Source organism: Sorex araneus, chromosome 11 (assembly GCF_027595985.1).
Source record: "Sorex araneus isolate mSorAra2 chromosome 11, mSorAra2.pri, whole genome shotgun sequence".
Classification (NCBI taxonomy): Eukaryota; Metazoa; Chordata; class Mammalia; order Eulipotyphla; family Soricidae; genus Sorex; species Sorex araneus.
In genome coordinates, this window is record NC_073312.1 from 25373254 (window position 1) to 25393457 (window position 20204).

At 48.4% G+C, this 20204-nt stretch overlaps 1 protein-coding gene across 2 annotated transcripts in view; it reads left to right on the forward strand.

The window, feature by feature from the left end:
* Nucleotides 1-20204, forward strand: part of FBXW4 (F-box and WD repeat domain containing 4) — an 89734-nt gene that overhangs the window by 63413 nt on the left and 6117 nt on the right. For both annotated transcript variants that reach the window (XM_055119565.1, XM_055119566.1), the window contains exon 6: nucleotides 15188-15253. In XM_055119565.1, coding sequence (XP_054975540.1) covers nucleotides 15188-15253 — 66 coding nt within the window. The remainder of the gene's footprint in view (nucleotides 1-15187; nucleotides 15254-20204) is intronic.

Below are 20204 nucleotides of genomic sequence, written 5' to 3' on the forward strand. Positions count from 1 at the left end.
GACTCAGAATTGGCTGAGCCCAGAGGCCACTGGGCTATTGGAACTTTATTCTTCCTTGATGTTTATCTGTTTCTTTCTCCAACTCAGCTCCTTCCTTTTTTTGTTTGTTTGTTTGTAACTAATTCACTTATTCCAGACGCTGCCAAGAACTCCTGAATTTGGGGTCCAGAGTGATAGTCCAGAGGTTAGAGCGTTTGCCTTGCATGCGGTCAACCCAGGTTCGATCACCAGTACCCCACATGGTCCCCTAATCCCTAAGCACCACCAGGAGTACCCTCCCCCACTCTGCCCCCTAAAAAAGAACTCTGATTTTGGTAGCCTAGCTTAAGTCATAAAGAGTGACTCCTCAAAATTCCAGGTCAGAAACTCACCAACTCAGCTGGTTTAGCTGCTCATACCCCATTGATCAGGTAATTGTGGTTAGGAAGGAAAGTATATAAGATTATGGGAAGTCTCTGAGACAACGTAGGTATAAAAAGAGTATAGAGATCCAAGAGAAAAAATAGGTGTCTGCTGTTTTCATAAGAGCTAAATTTCTCTGTGATATCCTTTCCCAAAGTGTATTTGTGGTAATGTGGATGGTGACTGAGCTCAAACCTTGACTGTCAGATCTCAGTAGGCCTGGAAGGGATTGTCACATCCTAGGGGACAAACTAGGGGACCTCCCTTGCTGTAATTCATGATTCGTGAAGAATCATGAATTACACAGATTCTCCTTCACCTGACCTCATCTCTCTTCTTCAGTGGTGTTAAAAAGGAAAAAGAAAAAAAACAGCAACAACTTAATACTCCTTTTCAAATCTGCATAAAGTTTGAGTCTCAGGAGCCCTCACTGGTTTGTTAGTGTAGGTTTATTTATTTATTTATTTGTTTATTTATTTATTTATTTATGTGTGTGTGTGTGTGTGTGTGTGTGTGTGTGTGTGTGTGTGTGTGTGAGTTCCACACCTGGTAATGCTCAGGGGTTACTCCTGGCTCTGCACTGAGGAATCACTCCTGGTGGATTTGGGGAACCGTATGGGATACCGGGGATCAAACCCTGGTAGGCCTCATGCAAGGCATGTACCCGATCCACTGTACTATTTCTCCGGTCCCTAATGTGGGTATATTTAAAAAGAACAGAATTTTAGGGGCCCTTGGATATTGTTTAGGGGTAGAGGATCTGCCTTGCATGCATGACAGTTCGATCCCAGACACAGCCCTCCATGACAAGTGTGATCATGGTGGCACTGCCTTGTGATTGCTGGCACTGCAACAAGTGTATGATCTCCAGCATACCACAGCCAGCCAAGTGTGTATAAGCACCACACCACAACTATGTGTGTGCTCGCTGGAGAGCACCACAGCCGAGTGTGTGAGCATGACAGTGAAGGGAAGGCAGGGAAAAATAATAGAATCAAATCGTAGTGTTTTTTGTTTGTTTGTTTGTTTGTTTGGGGACCACATCTGAGTGTGATTAGGCCTTACTCCTGCCTCTGCTATCAGACATCACTCCTGTGGGGCTCGGGAGACCATATAGAGTGCCAGGGATCTGACTCAGGTCAACTGCATGACACTCTCTCTGGCCCCAAAATCACATTTTAAAATGAAGTTGTTGAATTTGTTTCTGCACTGGGGATATGGTTCAGTGGTAAGGTAAGTACTTGCCTTGTAAGTAAGAGGTTTGATTCCCTAACACTGAAAAAAAAAATTGTCTGGGGCTGGAGCAATAGCACAGCGGGTAGGGCGTTTGCCTTGCACGCGGCCGACCCGGGTTCAATTCCCAGCATCCCATATGGTCCCCTGAGCACCGCCAGGGGTCATTCCTGAGTGCAGAGCCAGGAAGTACACTGGTGCATCGCCAGGTGTGACCCCCCCCAAAAAAAAAAATTGTGTCTATCTTATCTCTGTAGCTCTCCAGCCAGGCTCTGAATTCCTCTGTTTCTGGAGTCACCTGCAATTGATCCTAATGTTTCTCATTGTCATCTCACCTTGTACCCCTGTACAAATGCCAGCCCCACTCTCACTCCCCAGCACACTTGGAAAAACACCAGAATTTGGCCTGTTTCTCCAGTAGTCACCAAACCATGTGGCCTCCCCAGGCCCAAGCAATGTTTGCACTGCCTGACGGCCCCGGCTTGGTGCCTGTCACTACTAGTGTGCCAGCATGGACCTCCTTAAAAGAAGAGAAAGATTTGTTTTAAAGTTGGAAATACACCTTTTTGTACTTCAGACTAGCCCCAGCTGCCAGTCACTTGAGGACGATGTACAGCATACTGTGGTGGGACAGTGTAAGGACTTTTGTCTCTGGTGGGCTTTCAGCAAAGTTCAGAAGCTACTGTTTGAGAAGCGCGCTGAGTACCTCTTCTCAGAGGGAGCGGTATGAAGCAGAAGGTTGGGGGAAAGCACTGCAAGAGCAAGGGTGAAGTTAAAGCATTCACAGAGCAGCTGTTTCCAGGCCTTCATTTCCCAGAAGCCTCTGGAAGAGGGGTCTGTGCCCAAGACTGTCAGCCAGGCCCAAGATGTGTGACTAGAGAACCACGTGCAATCAGTGTGCCAGCAGCCTGCAGCTCATCTTCCCAGCAATTCCAAAATGAAGTTTTTATTTCAATTTCTCATTTTCTGTTTTGTTTTTATTTCTACATAAGTAATAACAGAGGTAAAATGTTCAGTTCATATTCTATAAAATATGTAGAATATAAAGTGAAAGTCCCCTCAGTTTCCTGTGATGCTCCTCCCTATCCCACTTCTTTTTCTAAGAAGTCACTGTATGTCACTGTAATGTAGAGCAAGTATCGGGTACCATGTTACTTCTGGAATATATGTAAATATGGTATATATAGAACATACAAACATACAGGTGTCTGCTGCTGCCTCTTGAAAATCCCCCGTCCTCTTTTGATGCTGTTTGATGTCCAGAGGTTGCCCGGTCAGTCGTGCTTGCCCAGGTCATCCTCTTTTAGTTGTGGTACTCACTCACATTCTGGTTGTAGTGCTCACTGGCTAGTCACTGTGGTATTCACACACATGCTCATTGGGAGTCACACTTCTAGCCACAGTGTTCATACATCTTTTTTGTTGGGGTGTTCACAGTGCTGGGGTCACAGATGGCAGAACATTCAGGATCATGCTCAGCACATGTGGTGGCACTAGGGATTAAACTTGCTGCTTGCAAGACGGGTATTTCAGACACTAAACTATCTCTTGGTTCCCTCATATTCTGTCTTTGTTCTGCGAATTGAATTCTTCCCTGATCTACGTGGCTCAGGGTTTTTTTTTTTTCTTTATTTCTCAGAACACATAGCTCTACCATTTTCCTTTTCTTCTCCATTCTAATTCTGTGTAATACAGATGCACTATAGTTTATTTCGGCGCTCTCTGCTGCTGAGCGAGACAGCCAATTTCTGGTAATTTGCTATTACAGACTATCTGAGGATGCATCTATATATTTGCCTATTGGTGCACATGGGCAGATCTTTTTCCAGAAAAGATACTTGAAGAGGACTTGCTGGATTCAGGGATAAGTGCGCTTAAAAGCTTTTAGATGCTGTCAGATTGCCTTCCAACTGGACGCTATCAGATAACATTCCCACAGAAAGTACATACGGATTCATATTTGCGCTTAATCAGTACTGTTGGTACTCATTAGCATCAGGTCATATTGGGTGTTTTTCGCTTTCTTTTTTGGACCACTCCCAGCAGTGCTCAGGTCTACTTCTGACTCAGTGCTCAGGGGTTGCTTCCAGTGGTGCTTGGGGAACTGTTTGGTACTGGGGATTAAACCTGGGACTTCTGTATGCAAAACATGCACTCCAGCACTTTGAGCTATCTTCTCTAGCCCATTTTTACATTTTTCATTTTGGTGATGAATAAAGATACCTAATTTGGGGAACGAGTGTAGAATAGTCACACTGCACCCAACTCTATAGAATTCTAAAGCCCAGGAAGTCGAGGCGAAATCATGTGTGACTCTATTGAGTTACTTAATCTACATATTCTTCAAATTCATCATTTTAAAAGAGGATTCAATTTGTAGCATATTCCTCATAGTCACTTTTAAAAACTTTCTTTTATTTGGGCTTTTTTTTTGAGAGGTGGAGCCCCCAAGCAGTACTCAGGAGCTCAGGGGCCATTCACAGTGATTCTTTGACCAGATGGTTCAGTGTCTAAATTCAAAGATGCAAGGTGGCCTCAGGTCTTTATTGTGCTGGGAACCACCAGGGCACCCCAGTGGTGCTCAAGGACCTCTAGGACTATCCAACGATGCTTAGGAGGCCATGTGGCGCTGGGGTCAAATTGGGGTCCCAAAGCATATTCCCCTGACCCCAAGCTTTCTCTTTATCCTTTAAAAGCATCTTTACTGAGACCCAGGGCTAGCTCAGTGGTAGAACACCTGCCCTGCAAGTGTGAAACTGGTAAAGCCAACAGTTTGATTAATCCTGGCACTGCCCTGTATGCCAGAGTATAATCCTAGTGGCTCTTCTGTAATCCCAGTGCCACAAAAAAGTGGGTTGGGGGGAATATTTTGGTGGTGTTCTCGGGCAACATTCTGCAACCTTTTTACACTACAAACCAGTATCTTCGGTGTGCACTGACCCTCCACCAACCAGCATCTGCACTGTGTGCTGACCCCCAGACAGCGATTGAAGATACTGCTCTAGGGTTATTGCTGGCTCAGTACTCAGAGTCCCATGTGGTGCCAGAGTTTGTTCTCCAGCTCTCCTGTCTAGCTCACAGCCCCTAACCTTCTGATAACATACATGCATGCATAGAGATATACATGTGTATATCCAGAGCATCCCATTGTTCATCAGTTTGCTCTGGTGGGCACCAGTAAGGTCTCCATTGTGAGACTTGTTACTGTTTTTGCATATATGTGTATATATGGTAATTTATTTTGACCTGTTATTTACTATATCTTCTGTTGTAGAGAATTTTTTTGTGATTAGGAGATCAGTTCCACCATCTTTCCCTCTAGGGCTTCAGAATTTTATTTGTCCTATTTAAGAATGCCTTTCTAGGGGGCTGGAGCTATAGCACAGCAGATAGGGCGTTTGCTTTGCATGCAGCCGACCCAGGTTTGGTTCCCAGCATCTCATATGGTCCCCCGAGCACCGCCAGGAGTGATTCCTGAGTGCAAAAGCAAGGAGTAACCCCTGTGCATCGCCGGGTGTGACCCAAAAAGAAAAAAAAAAGAATGCCTTTCTATAATATGAGAGTGACACCCAAGGACAGTAGACACAGGAATATTGCCCCATAGTTGGAAGCCTGCCTTATGAGCTGGGGGAGAAGGCAGCTGGAGTAGAGAAAAGGACCACTAAGTCAATGATGGTTGGAGGAATCATTTGGTATGGGAGATGTGTGCTGAAAATAGATAAAGGACCAAATATGATAACTCTCAGTATCTGTATTGCAAACTGTAATGCCCAAAAGCAGAGAGAGAGTATGGGGGAAGTTGTCTGCCATGGAGCAGGAGAGGGTTGGAAATGGGGGGTATACTGGGGACATTGGTGGTGGAGAATGTGCACTGGTGGAGGGAGGGATGTTTGATCATTGTATGACTGAAACCCAAACGTGAAAGCTTTGTAACTGTATCTCACAATGATTCAATTAAAAAATAATGCCTTTCTAGGGGCCTTGGAGAGATAGTACAGTGGGTAGGATATTTGCTTTGCATGAGCTAACTTAGGTTTAATCCCCAGCACCCCACATGGTTCCCCAAGCCCTACCAGGAGTAAGCCTTGAGTATCACTGGGGGTGGCAAAAAAAAAAAAAGCCAAAACTAAAAAATGTAATGCCTTTCTAGGTCCTGGAGAAATAGGACAGTGACTTTAAAGCATGTCCCTTGCAAGCACATGGTCACAAGTTTAAATCCCTGGTGTCCCACATGTGCCAAGAGGAATCCTGGTGGGCCAGGGTGATAGAATAATGGTTAGGGAGTTTGCCTTGCACTCAGCCAACACAGGTTCGATCCCAGCATCCCATAGGGTCTCCCCAAACACTGCCAGGAGTGATTCCTGAAGCAGAGCCAGAAATAACCCCTAAGCATTGCTGGGTGTGGCCCCAAAACAAAAACAAACAAGAGTGATCCTGGCGGTCTGCTCCTTGAGCCCAGCAGGTCTTCTTCCATGTTCCTCAGCTGCAAGTGATACAACCACCACAGCTAAAGGAGAGTGACCACCAGCAAGAATTAAGATGCGTGTGCTCCTACATTATAAAAAAAAAAAAAAAAGAAAAAAGAAAAGAAAAAGAATTGTGTTCTAAATTAGTAAGGATGATGTTGCTGGGATGGATCAACATTTTCTCCATCGTTACTAAAAAGTAGTCATTCTAGTCCTTCAACATTTTATCAAGATTTCATGAAATCCCTTCTCCTCTGTTTACCTCTCCCCAGGGAAAAAAAAAAAAGAATTAAGATGCATGAGTGCCAGGTCTAGGCGGGTGACCACTGGCAAGCGTGTGTGCGGGTCCACAGCAGCCCCCAGCGAGCTCAGTCTCATCTCGGGTGCCTGGCGGAGTGCTTCGCCAGTGAGCACACGTGCAGGCACCATGACCAAAGTGTGAGCCTCAGTGAGCACCGCGCTGCATGTGCAAGCAGTGAAGCTGAATGTGCTGTTCCTGGTGAGCAAGCCAGTCAGGCCTGTGTGCAGCCCCATTTGTCACAGCAGCAGCAGCAATCAGCGAGGGGGTGGAGGGAATTTTCAAAAAAAAAGAAAGTCTTGCCAGGGGCTGGGGAGATAGAAGTAGTAGAACACATGGCTGGCATGTGGCAGATCCTGGATTTGATCCATATCACAGTATCTATGTGCCCCTGCATCTCTGGGTGTGGCCCTATTTTAATATTTAATATTTATTTGGAGGGCCATGCTTGTCAGTGCTCAGGGCGTCTTCCTGGGATCATACATGATTCTGGGGTCAGCAGATGCAAGGCAAGCGCCTTGTCTCCTGTACTGTATCTCTGACCAAGCCCCTGTTATTTGAAAAATGGGAAAAATAAAAAGGAATGCACTTCTTACCGTATCACTGTACCACCATCTGTAGCACTGTCGTCCTGTTGTTCATCGATTTGCTCAAGCGGACACCAGTAACATCTCCATTGTGAGACTTGTTGTTACTGTTTTTGATATATCAAATACACCACAGGTAGCTTGCCAGGCTCTGCCGTGCGGGCGGGATACTCTCAGTTGCTTGCCGGGCTCTCTGAGAGGAACAAAGGAATGGAACCCAGGTCAGCCATATGTAAGGCAAATGCCCTACCTGCTGTGCTATCTCTCCAGTCCCAATTGTGATTCCAGAGGTCATAAGAGGGCTAGGCACACTGTCACTGTCATCCCGTTGTTCATCGATTTGTTCGAGCAGGCACCAGTAATCCAATATTGGATATGCACAGGTAGCTTGCCAGGCTCTGCTGTGTGAGCTCGATACTCTCAGTAGCTTGCTGGGCTCTCCAAGAGGGGCGGAGGAATCGAACCCGGGTTGGCCGAGTGAAAGGCGAACGCCCTACCGCTGTGCTATCGCTCCAGCCCAAGAGGGCTAGGCACAAGAAAAAAAAAAATGACTGGACCATACTTAGCACATGTAGTTGCACTTGGGATGGAACTCATACGTTATACTTGTAAGCCAGCTTCCTAAGCCATTGAGCAACAGTTTGGTTGCTGGTTGCTGGTATATAATAATAGCTAACATCTGTAGATGTTTTCTTACTGGCCATACACTGCTTTAAGAATCTTTTACAACATCTTACAACAAATCTATGCTTCAATACTATTATTCCTGTTTTATAGATAAAGGAACTTCAGAGAGGTTAAGTAACCCACTGAAGATTACAGTTACCGGGTGGCAGAACCAGGATTCCTGATTCTGCCCTTCTTTCTACTGTTGCCAACTTACCTACCCTCTTGTCCAGTCCTGGTATTTGTTACAGTAGTGTTTTAGTTGTGTTTTTCCAATTTTCTAGATAAACTATTCTTTCTTATTTTCATGCATACATGCTTTTGTAGAAACTCTTGTTCTACTGTAACACCCAAAACATTCAGTAGACTAGATGTATATTATTCTGAGGTTTTTTTTTAATGTACTTAAGAAAAAATTAATCCTGGCCATTGAGTGCTCAAGTCTCTACATTTCTGCTTCTTGAACAGAGTGGACACAGTCTCCTCCCACCAAGGCTGGGCCAGGATATTCTCTTGCATTTGTTCAGTGAGAAAAAAAAAAAAACATTTTGTACTTCAGTGGAGTCATTTCCAGATGTAGGACTGAGACAGCAGCAGACGTACTCTGGTGGCTCTTACTGTTTAGGGCTGCAGTGGGGTTGTGAGCAATGGGAGCCCCAGGCTCTGTCCACTCTCCCAGATTCTGTCCGTGTGGGTGAAAACTGGCACCACCATCCTGACATCATGCACTTGGGCTGAGCCAGGCCTGTGTGTGAGTGTGTGTGAGAGTTTCCAGACCTCTGCCAACTTCGGGAGCCCGGGGAGCCCATTGGGTGTCCTACTGTCTACTGGTCGGTGCTTAGTGGGGACAAAGGTCTGGTGGCCTCCTTGGCCAGGTCAGTGAAATCCCTTTCTGACCTGGGATTTCCTGTCCTAATCTAGGCTTTGGCCATGAGTATCAAGGCCAGCCTTGCTGATACCTGCTCAGCAAGCAGCTCTCTCTTGGGTGTCCTGCTCTTGCCCCTGATTCTCGGAGAGGAGTGTTTGGTTACATTGTGTGTTCACAGGCAAGATTAAGTATTTATTTTTCCATTTTAAAAATAGCACATGTGGGGCCGGAGCAATAGCACAGCTGGTAGGGCGTTCGCCTTGCAAGCGGCCAACCCGGGTTCGATCCCCGGCATCCCATATGGTCCCCCAAGCACCGCCAGGAGTAATTCCTGAGTGCAAAGCCAGGAGTAACCCCTGAGCATTGCTGGGTGTGACCCAAAAAGCAAAAAAAAAAAAAAAATTAAAAATAGCACATGTATTTGGAGCGCTAGCTAGTTCAATGGGTAAAGCATTTGATAAGGGTTTGATCCCCTGGCATGCCTTAGGGTTCCTCGAGCACTGCGAGGAGTGATCCATGAGCACCACTGGGTATGATTTAACCACTGCCCTGCCACCCCCCCTTAAAAAAATAGCATATACTCAAAGAAGATTTGGAAGATAAAATTTGAAGGAATAATTATCATACTACTGCCCAAAACACTATTAATTTTAACATGTTAGTAGGTTTTATTCCTTTTTTATTCACAGGTTTTTAAAAAACAGTTGTTAATACTGCTTGTACCCTACTTCTTTTTCTTATACTAGTACATAATAAGCATCTTACCTATTTTCTTTGAGAACATTTTTAATGACTATAAAAGAGATACCTTTTCAGTGGATAAGCCATTACCCCCCCCCAAAAAAAAAAACACTAGATGGGCTGTTTATTAATTGCTTTTGGTCCTGAGCCCTGGAACAGCCTCCTTTTTTTGTTAACCCATTTGACTCGGTCATCCATAAGATTGGTGAGACTTTTGAATTTATATTTTCTGTTTGTACCATCTCTCTGAGGTATGCAGTTACTATGTGAAATTAAACTTTTTTGCCTTGAATAGTGTTCAGTCAAGCTTCAGATTGGCTGCCTGATCTCATTCTTCTTTAGTTTGATAAACCATGTACTAACTTCCCCTCCCTGAGTCTCACAGCCTTAATTCTGACTCCCCTCCCTGGCCTCAAGAGGCAGTTGCTACTGTAGATGAGAACCGCCATCAGTGATGTAATATAACTCCGTCTTCTGGTTCGGAATTCAGATGGATGTTGGTAGGACATATGCTGGCAATTGATCAAAGTTTGTCTCATTTCCTTTCTTCTTGGATGGCTCAGGATGCCCTATTAGCTAGATCTTGAGAACTGACCGCCTCACACTTCTACCTGTGCTGGCCTATGTTTTTGCTCTTCCTGACTTCTGCTGACCTCCTGTTCCAACCCACCAGTCCCTCCCTGACAGTGCTGTCACTGCACCAAGTGAGTGTGTGTGACCTGCACGCTGCAGCCATGCTTCGGGACTTAGCTGCAGTAATGATGTCAGTGCACAGGTTAGCAGATGGCGGCAGCAATGAGACCTGACATGTTCTAATGACTCCCTCCCTCTCACCCATGCTGGCTGAGCCAGCGGAGGGGCAGGGGCTTCCTAGAGGCATTTTCGGAGGGGGCAGAGGGAAATCAGAGGCCCCCAGGTGCCGATGAGGCCTGTGACCTTTGCTGCTATAATATCAGTGTTTCACAAGCAGGGCGGTTCGGGAGCCCACTTGCAGCCCATCAAAAATTGATTTAATTGCAATTTTTCCTCCAATTAGGAGCACTGGAGCCTGACTAATTGGAGTAATAGAGAGTAATAAGGCTCAGATAAAAAGCTTTCCTCGGCGGCCTTTGTATCTCGTGTCAGTGCCTGTCAGAGGTCAGAGAGCTTGCATATTCTATTAGGCAGCCCAGCCTTCATTTGTACAAATTAGTTTACCCAACAGTAATTAAAATGCCAATGCGGGTTGGAGAGAACTGAATACACTTGATGGGCATGTTGGTGAATGATGTGACAGGTCTGGTGGCCTCCCTCGTCAAAGTGTGTCAGCCCCAGCTCAGAGGCGGCCAGGGCCTGGCCAGCTGGGCGGCTCCCAGCCAGCCACGGGCACAGCTGCCGAGCACGCCACTCTGCTGCCCCTCCTCGGGCCACGCAGTTGGTCCTTTCTTCTTCCAGGTGGAGTCATTTATTCGTTTATTCAGTCATTCGGCAGGCAATAGAGTTTTTGCTGTGTATCTGGTTTTATATAGGTATTGGAAGAGAAATTATGGGCAAGGGGTGGTAAAATAACTTGGACTCTGGAATCAAGATGGACTGGGTTCAAATTCTAGTCTAATTTGCTTCCTATGGAAGCTCAAGGAAGTTACACTACTGTGTGCCTCAGTTTTTCCATCTGTAAGGGAAAGAGGTACTTACTACACAGGTTATGAGGATTAGCTGGGATAATACTTTTTTCCCCCCTTGGCCACACCTACTGGTGCTCAGAGATCATTCTTGGCTATCACTCCTGGTATACTATATGTGGTGCCAGGTATCAAACTCAGGTGGCCACATGGAAGGCAAGTGCCCTACCCATTCTACATTCCCTGGCTCTGGAATAATTCTTTTTAAGTGCTTGCTCAGACCTGGTACATGGTAGGTGCACAGTTTATTACAATTAAGAGGGCCCAACTAAAGCAGAGACAGCAATGATGTAACTTCTCCCTGCCCACACCCAGCTGAGTTGCCTTCTGCCCTTTTTTTTTCCTCTTTCATTTGTTTAGTTTTGTTTGGGAGCTACACCTGGTGGTGCTTTGGGCTTGCTCCTGGCTCTGCACTCGGGTCACTTCTGGCAGAGCTAAGGGAACCATTTATGGTACTGGGAATCGAACCCAGGTCTGCTGCATACAAGGCAAGCACCTTATCTGCTGCACTATCTCTACACTATCCCAACTAAACACTGACCAGTAGACAGTAGAACTGCTGTAGTTGGCAGAGGCCTAGAAATCACACACATGTACACACACACATGTACACACACACACACACACACACACACGTGCATCATGTCAGGATGGTGCCAGTGTTCACCCACAAGGACAGAATCTGGGAAAGGGGCTCCCATTGCTTAAAATCCCACTGAGCCCTAAATTCACTTCCACTAGCCCCTCCTTTTTTCTCTATTTTCTATTCTGTAACTTAATTACCAAAACCACCAAGCTATTTGAGGAGAGGGTTCCTGCTTATTGGGCCCGAGGGTCTCCAAGGAGACTTGGTGTACCTAAGCCGGGGCCAGAGGGCCTGTGATCTGGCCATGATCTGAAATAAGATGGAAATTACAGAAAGATAGCTGCTGCTTCTTTTTTTTTGGGAGGGGGCTTGTTTGGCTTTGGGGTCACATCAAGTGGTGCTCAGGCAGACAGTGCATGATCTCAAAGGCAAGATGGGACACTAACCCCCAGAATACCACTTGTCTCATGAGTGTGAGATCAAAGTGTGGTAGAAACTCAGAAAGGGGCCCAAGCCACTGGGGATATTGCTAGCTCCCTCCTCTTCCCTCAGAGACTTGCTGTCACTGTTCTTGGGATCCCCTAAGGGAAGGGGAAGAACTGAGGGCAAAAGCCATCCGAATCTTTTTTTCCCTTTCTAGGAAACCTGGCCTTTTCGGTAATTTCTAACCTTGTGCTAAGGCTGTGAGATAGCTTAGAGGTTTAAGGTTATAGTAAAGACTTTTAACCGGGAAATTTTTGAGTAATCCCTTAGGAGGAACCAAAGAAGAAATAGTATACATGCTTATGTAGATAATTCCCAAGTAGTCGTTGAGAACCTGTGACTGACTAAGCCTGGGCCCCAGCAGAGTGAGGGATCTGGAGAATATTTGGGTGTAGGTGTTAGGCTGATTCGAGTGCAGTGGGTGGGCATGTGTTGAGGTTAAATTTGGGCATCAGTAGAAAGATTGAAGATGCACAGATCCCACCGCACTATCCCCTTTTTTGGTCTTATTGAGTCTTAACAGTGAGTATGAGTATGCAAGTGACAAAGTGGCAGCATTTTGAGTCAACTCACGGAAGTGTGATTGGCACTTCCTTTTTGTGCAATGAGAGTATTTATGGGCTAAAGCAACATAAATTTATGGGCTAAAAAATGCATAGGGCATTTCCTTTGTATGTGCCTGACCTGGGTTCGATCCCTGGCACCCTACATAGAACCCCAAGCTTGCCAGGAGTGATCCCTGAGCACAGAGCCAGAAGTAAACCCTGAGCACCACTGGGTATGACTCCCAAACAGACAAAAATTGTGTCTGTTTCATTGTGGGATATGAGGTATGCTTTCAGTTCCACAGCAGTGAGTCCCTCCTTACCCTGTGCTCCTTTGCTCTTCTGTGTTTTGGTGGGTCAGCACCTGGGCACACCCTTTTCAGTCTGATTCCGAATGTGACTGGTCTGTGGCTTTTGCTTCATGTCTCTTAAAGTCCATGAGAAGGGGAAGCATGCAGGTATGCCTGCAAGTAGGGGAGCAGTTACACGTATGGAAGGGCAGTATTTGTAGCCAGCACTAAGCCAGGAGTCCTGGTGGTCCCATGGCCACGTGAATCTTGATGAGTGTCCCCGTAAGGACCTGACTCTAAATTGCTTTTTGCTTACTTAAATTTTATTAAACTCTTCGGTCTTCATAAATGTCAGGGGGCACACTCTTTTCCCTCCTCCACTTCCTCCCTGCTAGACAAGGGGAAAAAGGGCAGCTTTTGGAAAGAAACATTTATGGGTGTCATGCCCAGGCAATTAAGGAAGGCCTTCTTCGATTGGGCAGGCGAGCAGCATGAGGATGTGGACAGGGCGGGGATGGCCTGGTTGGAATGGGAGCGGTGAAAGGTGCCAGAGGAAGGTGTTCGCATCCTCCACCCCTGCCTGCGGGGAGGGCAAAGCAGCAAGAATCCAGGTTCCAGGGACTTCCCTTCTCTATTGACTGACCTTAACTGTTTAATCAGAGGCCGGCCACGGGCTCCTGAGAGTTGTCTGTGAGTCTGTGATAGCACCCCTCACCTGGGCCCCACTCCTTGAGTCTAAAGAGTTCAATTGCCTGCTCGAATGATCTCCAAGTGGCTCTTACGTTTCCAACCCAAGGTAATTGACTTTACCAGTTATTAATGGATTATCCTCAAGAGAAAAATGTTGGGTAGGGAGGGATGCGAGGTCAACACCTCTTGGTGTCGTAGCTTGGGGCATTGGTGTCCAGGGGCTGCCTCCGAGGCTGGGAGTCCCATGGGACTTGATGAAGTGACTGTTTTGGCATGCCATTCTAGCTTAGTGGCTGCTGGCATTCCCAGGCTCAAGAGAAAGCTGAGATGATGCCGCATATTCCCTGGAAGGAGTCTTAGCTTAGGGCAGAGAAGCCCTGAGATAACTCCTGTGGCCTGTTTACCAGCCCGGAGTTCAGAAGTAGACATTTGTCCCTAGTTTTGATTGTAAGTCAGGCTTGGTCAATACCTGCCCTAACATCCCCCCCATCAGTTGGCAGGCCAACTCCCCACCCCCAACCCCTCCAGCTAAAGCCACTGGCTTCTTTAGAACCTCTCAGCGGAAATCCATCTCCCCGCTGACACACTTGGGATCAGAGAGCCACAGGTGCTGGGCAGGGCCGGGGCGGATGAGCCGCTGCCCTCACATTGCTAACGTATCATTAGTATGTCCAGTCTCTCTTCCCCCAGACCCCCACCCCATTCCCCACACCTGACATGTAGGGACATGGCCCTTCCCTGCCCCAGGGCTCCTGAGTGACACAATTGCTTTCAACTCTCTCGCTTGTCAGTTATCCTGGGTTCCTGCAGGTTTCCCTCCCTCCCACCCCAGCCAAATCCTCTAACAAAGGAGTGGTCTGGCGCAGAGGTTCAAGTTCTAGTCCTAGTTCTGTTGCTGACCATTCTCCGTGCACTGACCCTGCACACGGGCTTGTGCCTCCACCTCAACTGAAACGATGCGGATTGTATATGCTGAGATTTTTAGGGCGTAAGAGACAGCCTGGAAAATATGTTCGGAGTGTTATTTTTTTCCCCAGCCTTCGTGCAGTGGCTCATTGTCCCTTAAGGTCTGCCTTACTCCATCCCACCCTGAAGTGGCTGCCTGGCCTCCGAGTTCCCTAGCCCCCACCTCAGACAGACCTATTACCTATGTCACCTTGCCATACTGTTACTTTTCTTAGCTTCCCTTTTCCCACCTGGCAGTCTTTATAGCTGCCCTTTGCTTGTGCCACATTACCAGATTCCCCAGCTCTTAACACACTTAGTGGCGCTCCCCTCCCTGCAGGCTCCCCTTCCAACACTCAACAGCCATTTCTGGGAGACTTTTCCTCTGGGCTGTGGCGTTACGAGAGTGTTCTTATAAAGGCAGCCCCCTGGGTTTGCTCTCCCCTTGCCTCTGGGTTACCCATCTAGAGACCCATTTTGGTGGCGAGGCCACATCACTGAGTCTGAGCAGCCAGCTCAGCGGGTTCACTAGGGGGCAGGGTCCGAGCGCCCACCTCCTTCCAAGCGGCTTTCCCAAACCCCCCTGATGGCTCTCTTGGCCGCTTCGCTCATCCTGGCTTAACCCCGCAACCCCCTGGAGAATTAGCGTGGCACTTCCAATTGTGCAGACATTTCCCCCACAAGCTCTGACAGGCCAGACCTGATTCTCCTCCTTTTGTTTTGCAGCTCTTTTGTTACAGGGACAGCTTGCTGTGGGCACTACTCACCACTAAGAATCTGGGACCTCAACAGGTAAGAGACACCAAAGCTCACCAAGACTTTCAGTGGGGTGGTGCTTGACACCATGGAGGCCAGGAGAGAGCCACTGAGCCAACTCCTGCTTTAGCTGGCCACGGGGACCTGGGGGGACGGGCAATGGCCAGGGCATGCCACACGCCAGCACCTCCTGCTCTGGAGCCTTTGCGCATGGGCTCATTTGAAGCTAGTTGAGGGAACCATGGAAATAGTTTCTACTAGTTAAGACTTTTCATGTCAGACTTGTGACAGTTTGAACTTACACCTGAGGAACACCTGACTAGGGGGAATACATAAAACCCCGTCTGTCCTCAGTTGTGTTTTCTAAAATAATTTTGAAAACTAAATGTCCAGGAGTACAATTACTGGGTTGTTTAGTGTGTTAATATTTTTACTTGCCGGGGCTGGAGAGATAGCACAGCGGGTAGGGCATTTGCCTTGCACGCGGCCGACCCGGGTTCAAATCCCAGCATCCCATATGATCACCTGAGCACCGCCAGGGGTGATTCCTGAGTGCATGAGCCAGGAGTGACCCCTGTGCATTGCTGGGTGTGACCCAAAAATAAAAAAAAAATTTTTACTTGCCAATCTGTTTGCCATTTTATATTTCAACCCCAGTGTATGTACAGAGAAACCTAGTTTCTTCACATATCCATTAGTGTCTGGTATTGTGACTAGTTTGTTTTTTTTTTTTATTTTTTGCTTTTTGGGTCACACCCAGCAATGCTCAGGGGTCACTGGCTCTGCACTCAGGAATTACCCCTGGCGGTGCTAGGGGACCATATGGGATGCTGGGAATCAAACCCAGATTGGCCGTGTGCAAGGCAAACGCCCTACCCGCCGTGCTATTGCTCCAGCCCCGTTATTTGCCATCTTATATTCTTTTTAGTATTGGGCTACACAGGGGCTCTGTGGAGGGGGGCGGGGGTCACTCCTGGTGGTGTTCAGGGAACCATACATGGTGCTGGGGCTCAGACCTGGGTCTTTTCCATGCAAGCATGTGTACAGCTCATTAAGCTATTTCTTTGACCCCTTTTCTGGGGGGTGGAGGAGCCAGGCCAGACCTAGTGTCTCTGAGCGTGAGCGTGGCGCTGGGAGTGCCCAGGGCACCTAGGGAGCCTGCACAGGCCTCCCGCAGGCAAGCCCGAGTCAGCCCATCCCACCCTCTCCGGCCTTCTCACCCTCTTTCTGATTCAGTGTCTGCTCCGGTCATTTGCCCATTTCCTAATCTCACTGGATTATTTGCTTTTTCACCATTGTGTTTTGAGGGTTCTTCATATGGTCCACAGATCAGTCCTTTGTCAGGCGTGTCATGTGTGAATGTCTTCTCCCAACCCATGGCCTTTGAAACAGAGCATGAGTTTTCTACTTGAATGAAGTCCCATTTACCCTCTTTCTCCATTACTGACTCTGCTTTTGGCATCAGTCTAAGGACTCTTCCAGCCCCGGTGCCCGCACTCAGGGTCTGGTGCAATGATTCACAGGAGAGGCCGGAAGTGCTCCTCTTGCTTTTCTCCTGCCTCAGTTACTCTAACTTGTCTTCTCCTTTATCTCCATCTCCCCAGGAAAGTATTAGGCATATATTTTTTACTTTTGAAAAATCTATTATATCATCTATTTTTTCAGATTTTTTCCACAATGTTCTCTTGATGGTCTTTCAGCCACAGTGATAGGAAACTTAATCTAGTCCCCTAATAACACACTGCATCTCTGGCTAACTCTGAGAGCTGCGAAGCTTTTTTTCATTGAGGGCTGATCTACTTCTTGGGTCTGTGATCTTGGACATAATGCAAGTTGATCCTCTCCTCTGAAGGACAGACCTTTAAACACAATTTAAACCTTTAAACCACAATCTGAAAATTGTGGTCCACTTCTTCAAGTTCTTCTCTTACTCAGGCCGAAAGTCTGAGATCTTTCCATTGTTGTGCATGAAAAGAGTAGATCAGTTAGAATACTTCTGGCTATAAAAAAAAAAGTAGACCCCAATTCAAATTGGCCGAAACAATAAAAGGGTCACTAGTGTCTGCGGTGGCAAGGGTCCAAAAGGTGGATGGTTGACTGGTCTGGGATTGATAGGTCAGTGAGATCACGAGGCCTGTCTTCTCAGCTTTGTGCTTTGCTACTGTAGTCAGGGTAACTATTACCCTTGCCCTCAGACTTGCTTACAAGTGCTCTGTCAACTCATAAGGCACGTTCAAAAGGAAAAGGAAGGGAAAACACCATTTCCTGTCTGGGGCCTATTTTTAAGATGAGGAAGCCCCAAGGCAGATTTCTTCTACTGAGTGAGTAAAATTTATCTTCCGGTACTCATCCTGAAGTATCTCGTGAGGTAAATGGAAAATTCAGTCAAGATTAACCATCTGGGGTCAGAGATATAGTACTGGCCAGCACCACATGGTTCCTAAGCACCACTGGCTGTGGCCGCAAAACACAAACAAGATTTACCTTCCAGAGCTGGGAACAGCGCGGGCCCCCTGGCCCAAGCACGCTGGGGGACGATGGGCAGAAAGGAGGTGAAGGATAGTACTCAGATGGGGGACCTTCATATTGGCCTCACAACGGTTCCACACTTTTCCCTCCTGGAAACTTGTCTAATGGAGTGTTCAAAGGAGTCCTGAACAGACCAGGGACGGCTGAGGAATGGCAGTGCTCTGACCACGCTTACTCCACACCAGGCTTTTTAATGTAGCCCGTGGAACCATCACAGCTTCTTCCCCCACTGAACTAAACTTCCAGGAGCTCCTTTGCCCTTTCCCTTGGAGCAGTGGTGTGAGGAAGCTGCCTCCAGCTCTCTGGCCAAACCTCTGCCACCAGCAGCTTCTTCCTCTGGATGGGCCTGGGGCAGAGGGCACCTCCTCTGCCATGCCACCAGGAGGCTGTGAAGAGCTACAGAGCACGCCGGGCCCTGGGCTGAGACCCAGGCCAGGACTGACCCTGCTGCTGCTTTCCCTGACGAGCTGAGGGTTTCTCCGGGCCTCATTTCCATCGTGGTGAGAGTGAATTAACCTCTCACAGAACTAGGCTGGAAAGTTGTTTTGAAAAAGTACCCACATGGGGCCTGTCATCTTGGGTGCCAGTGTAAATCCCCTTCCTCCCCAACGACAGTTACCTTCCACCCGAGGACCTTGGAGTCTGAGAGGCACAGGCCCACAGCCTTTCAGTCCCTCCACTGTATGAGGCCTTGGCACCTTAGAAGAGGGAGCAAAACCCGCTGGCCTTGTGGTTTGTCACAGAGATGGGTGTCACCGCTGGAAATCACTTTCATTTAGTCATGGAGTTAGACACTGTCACCTGCCGGGGCCCGGGGTAGCAGACACGCCGGGCCGGGGGGAGCACTGCGGAAGCCCAGCTTCATCTCAGAGGCGGATTCATCTTTGCGCCGTATGGGGTATTTTTCGGGCACGGGCCGTGGTCAGGACGGAGTTCCAGCACCAATCCCTTGAACAGCAGCGGTTTCTGGAGCCTCCGTCATTAACCCCAAACACTGGCTCTTTACAGCACCCTGCTGGGAATGGGCACAAGACAGCGATGGCCTCAGTCCTCACTGTCCAGCCTGTGGCAGGGTTGTCCCTGGCATCACTTGGCCTCACCTTCCCCGGCCCCCTCGGCTCCTCTTGTCACAGTGTCTCCTCTGCCCTCGAGGGAACTTGGAGACAAGGGAAGGGTACCCTGCGGAGGGTCTGCTCCTGGTGGGAGGGGACAGACGGACAGGACAACTATCTGTAGCTCTTTCCCAGAGAAGCCCAAGCAGATAATAAAGCCATGTAGAAAATAGGATTAAGGTAATGAACAGGCAGGACAGAGTTTGATCTTTCAATAATGCCAAAGCCTGACTGACAGGCCAATCTGGAAGGTGGAGCAACACTGCCGGCAGGACTCGGCGGCGGGGCGGTGTGCAGTGCTGGATGGATTCTTTGCTTTTAATCTGTCACTGCTGAAACTTGAGGAGTGCCAGGATTTTCTCTTTTATGTGTGTGCTATGACTTGGGAGAGGGGGGAGGAGAACTGGAGGGGCAGTTTTGTGCCGAGCTTCACTTAGCGTGGTGGGGGCTGGGACGCACTGCCAGGCGCTGGCACCCCTCCCTCCATCCTTGCGCAGCCTCAGCTGCTTCTCCCAGTGCCCAGCGCCCCGGCCTGCGTCACCTGCCTCTGTCAGGACGGAACCAAGGTGCAGCTCTCCCTCCGGGTGAGGAAGGGAAGGTGCTGGCTGGGATACAGGTCAGAGGCCGGCACAGTCATTGTCTACTCCAGTGGTTGTCAACCTCTTCCTCTTCACACCTGCTGGCTGGCAGTAGAAAACCACTGGCCTAGATGGTAAGGAGCTTAGCTCTCCCCACCTCAGCCCTGGTGCTCCCTCCTCTTCCATCCCTCGCCTGAGCTCTGCACTATGCGTTAGGCCCAGGGAGCCATTTCTAACTTGTCTAAACCAGGCAGAGAGAGAGAGATGGAGGTACAGAGTTTCTGCTTCCCAGGGCAAACGGTCTTTGGGCCTGTCTCCAGGCCTCGCCTGACTTGACAGGTTGTGCCACAGCTAGGACCCAAGTGGTTCCGAGCCAAAGATGCCCACTTCTGAGGCTGGTCTGGGGAAGTCAGGCCCGGCTGGTTCTTTATCTGCATCCGAGCAGGCCCTGAGTGGGGCCCCAGGGAACTGTGGGGTCGGCCTGGTCTGCCGTCACACTCTCGCCCCCCGGACTGGCTCTTGCCCTGTTTTTTCTCGTTCTGTTGAGTGCCACATGAGCAGGACCTAGAGCTGGTGGCAATGGGTAGGTGGACATCAGAAAGGAGGGGCGCAGGCCCAACCTGGAGGGGTCTGAGTCACCCCAGCCCTGCTCCCCATCCTCCCTCTCTCCAGGCCCTTCAGTGTCCTTGGTGAGGGCGGGACAGACTCACTCTGCTGGGCGCTCTGGCCGGGGTGCCCCACCCTACCTCCACAAACCAGACTCAGGCC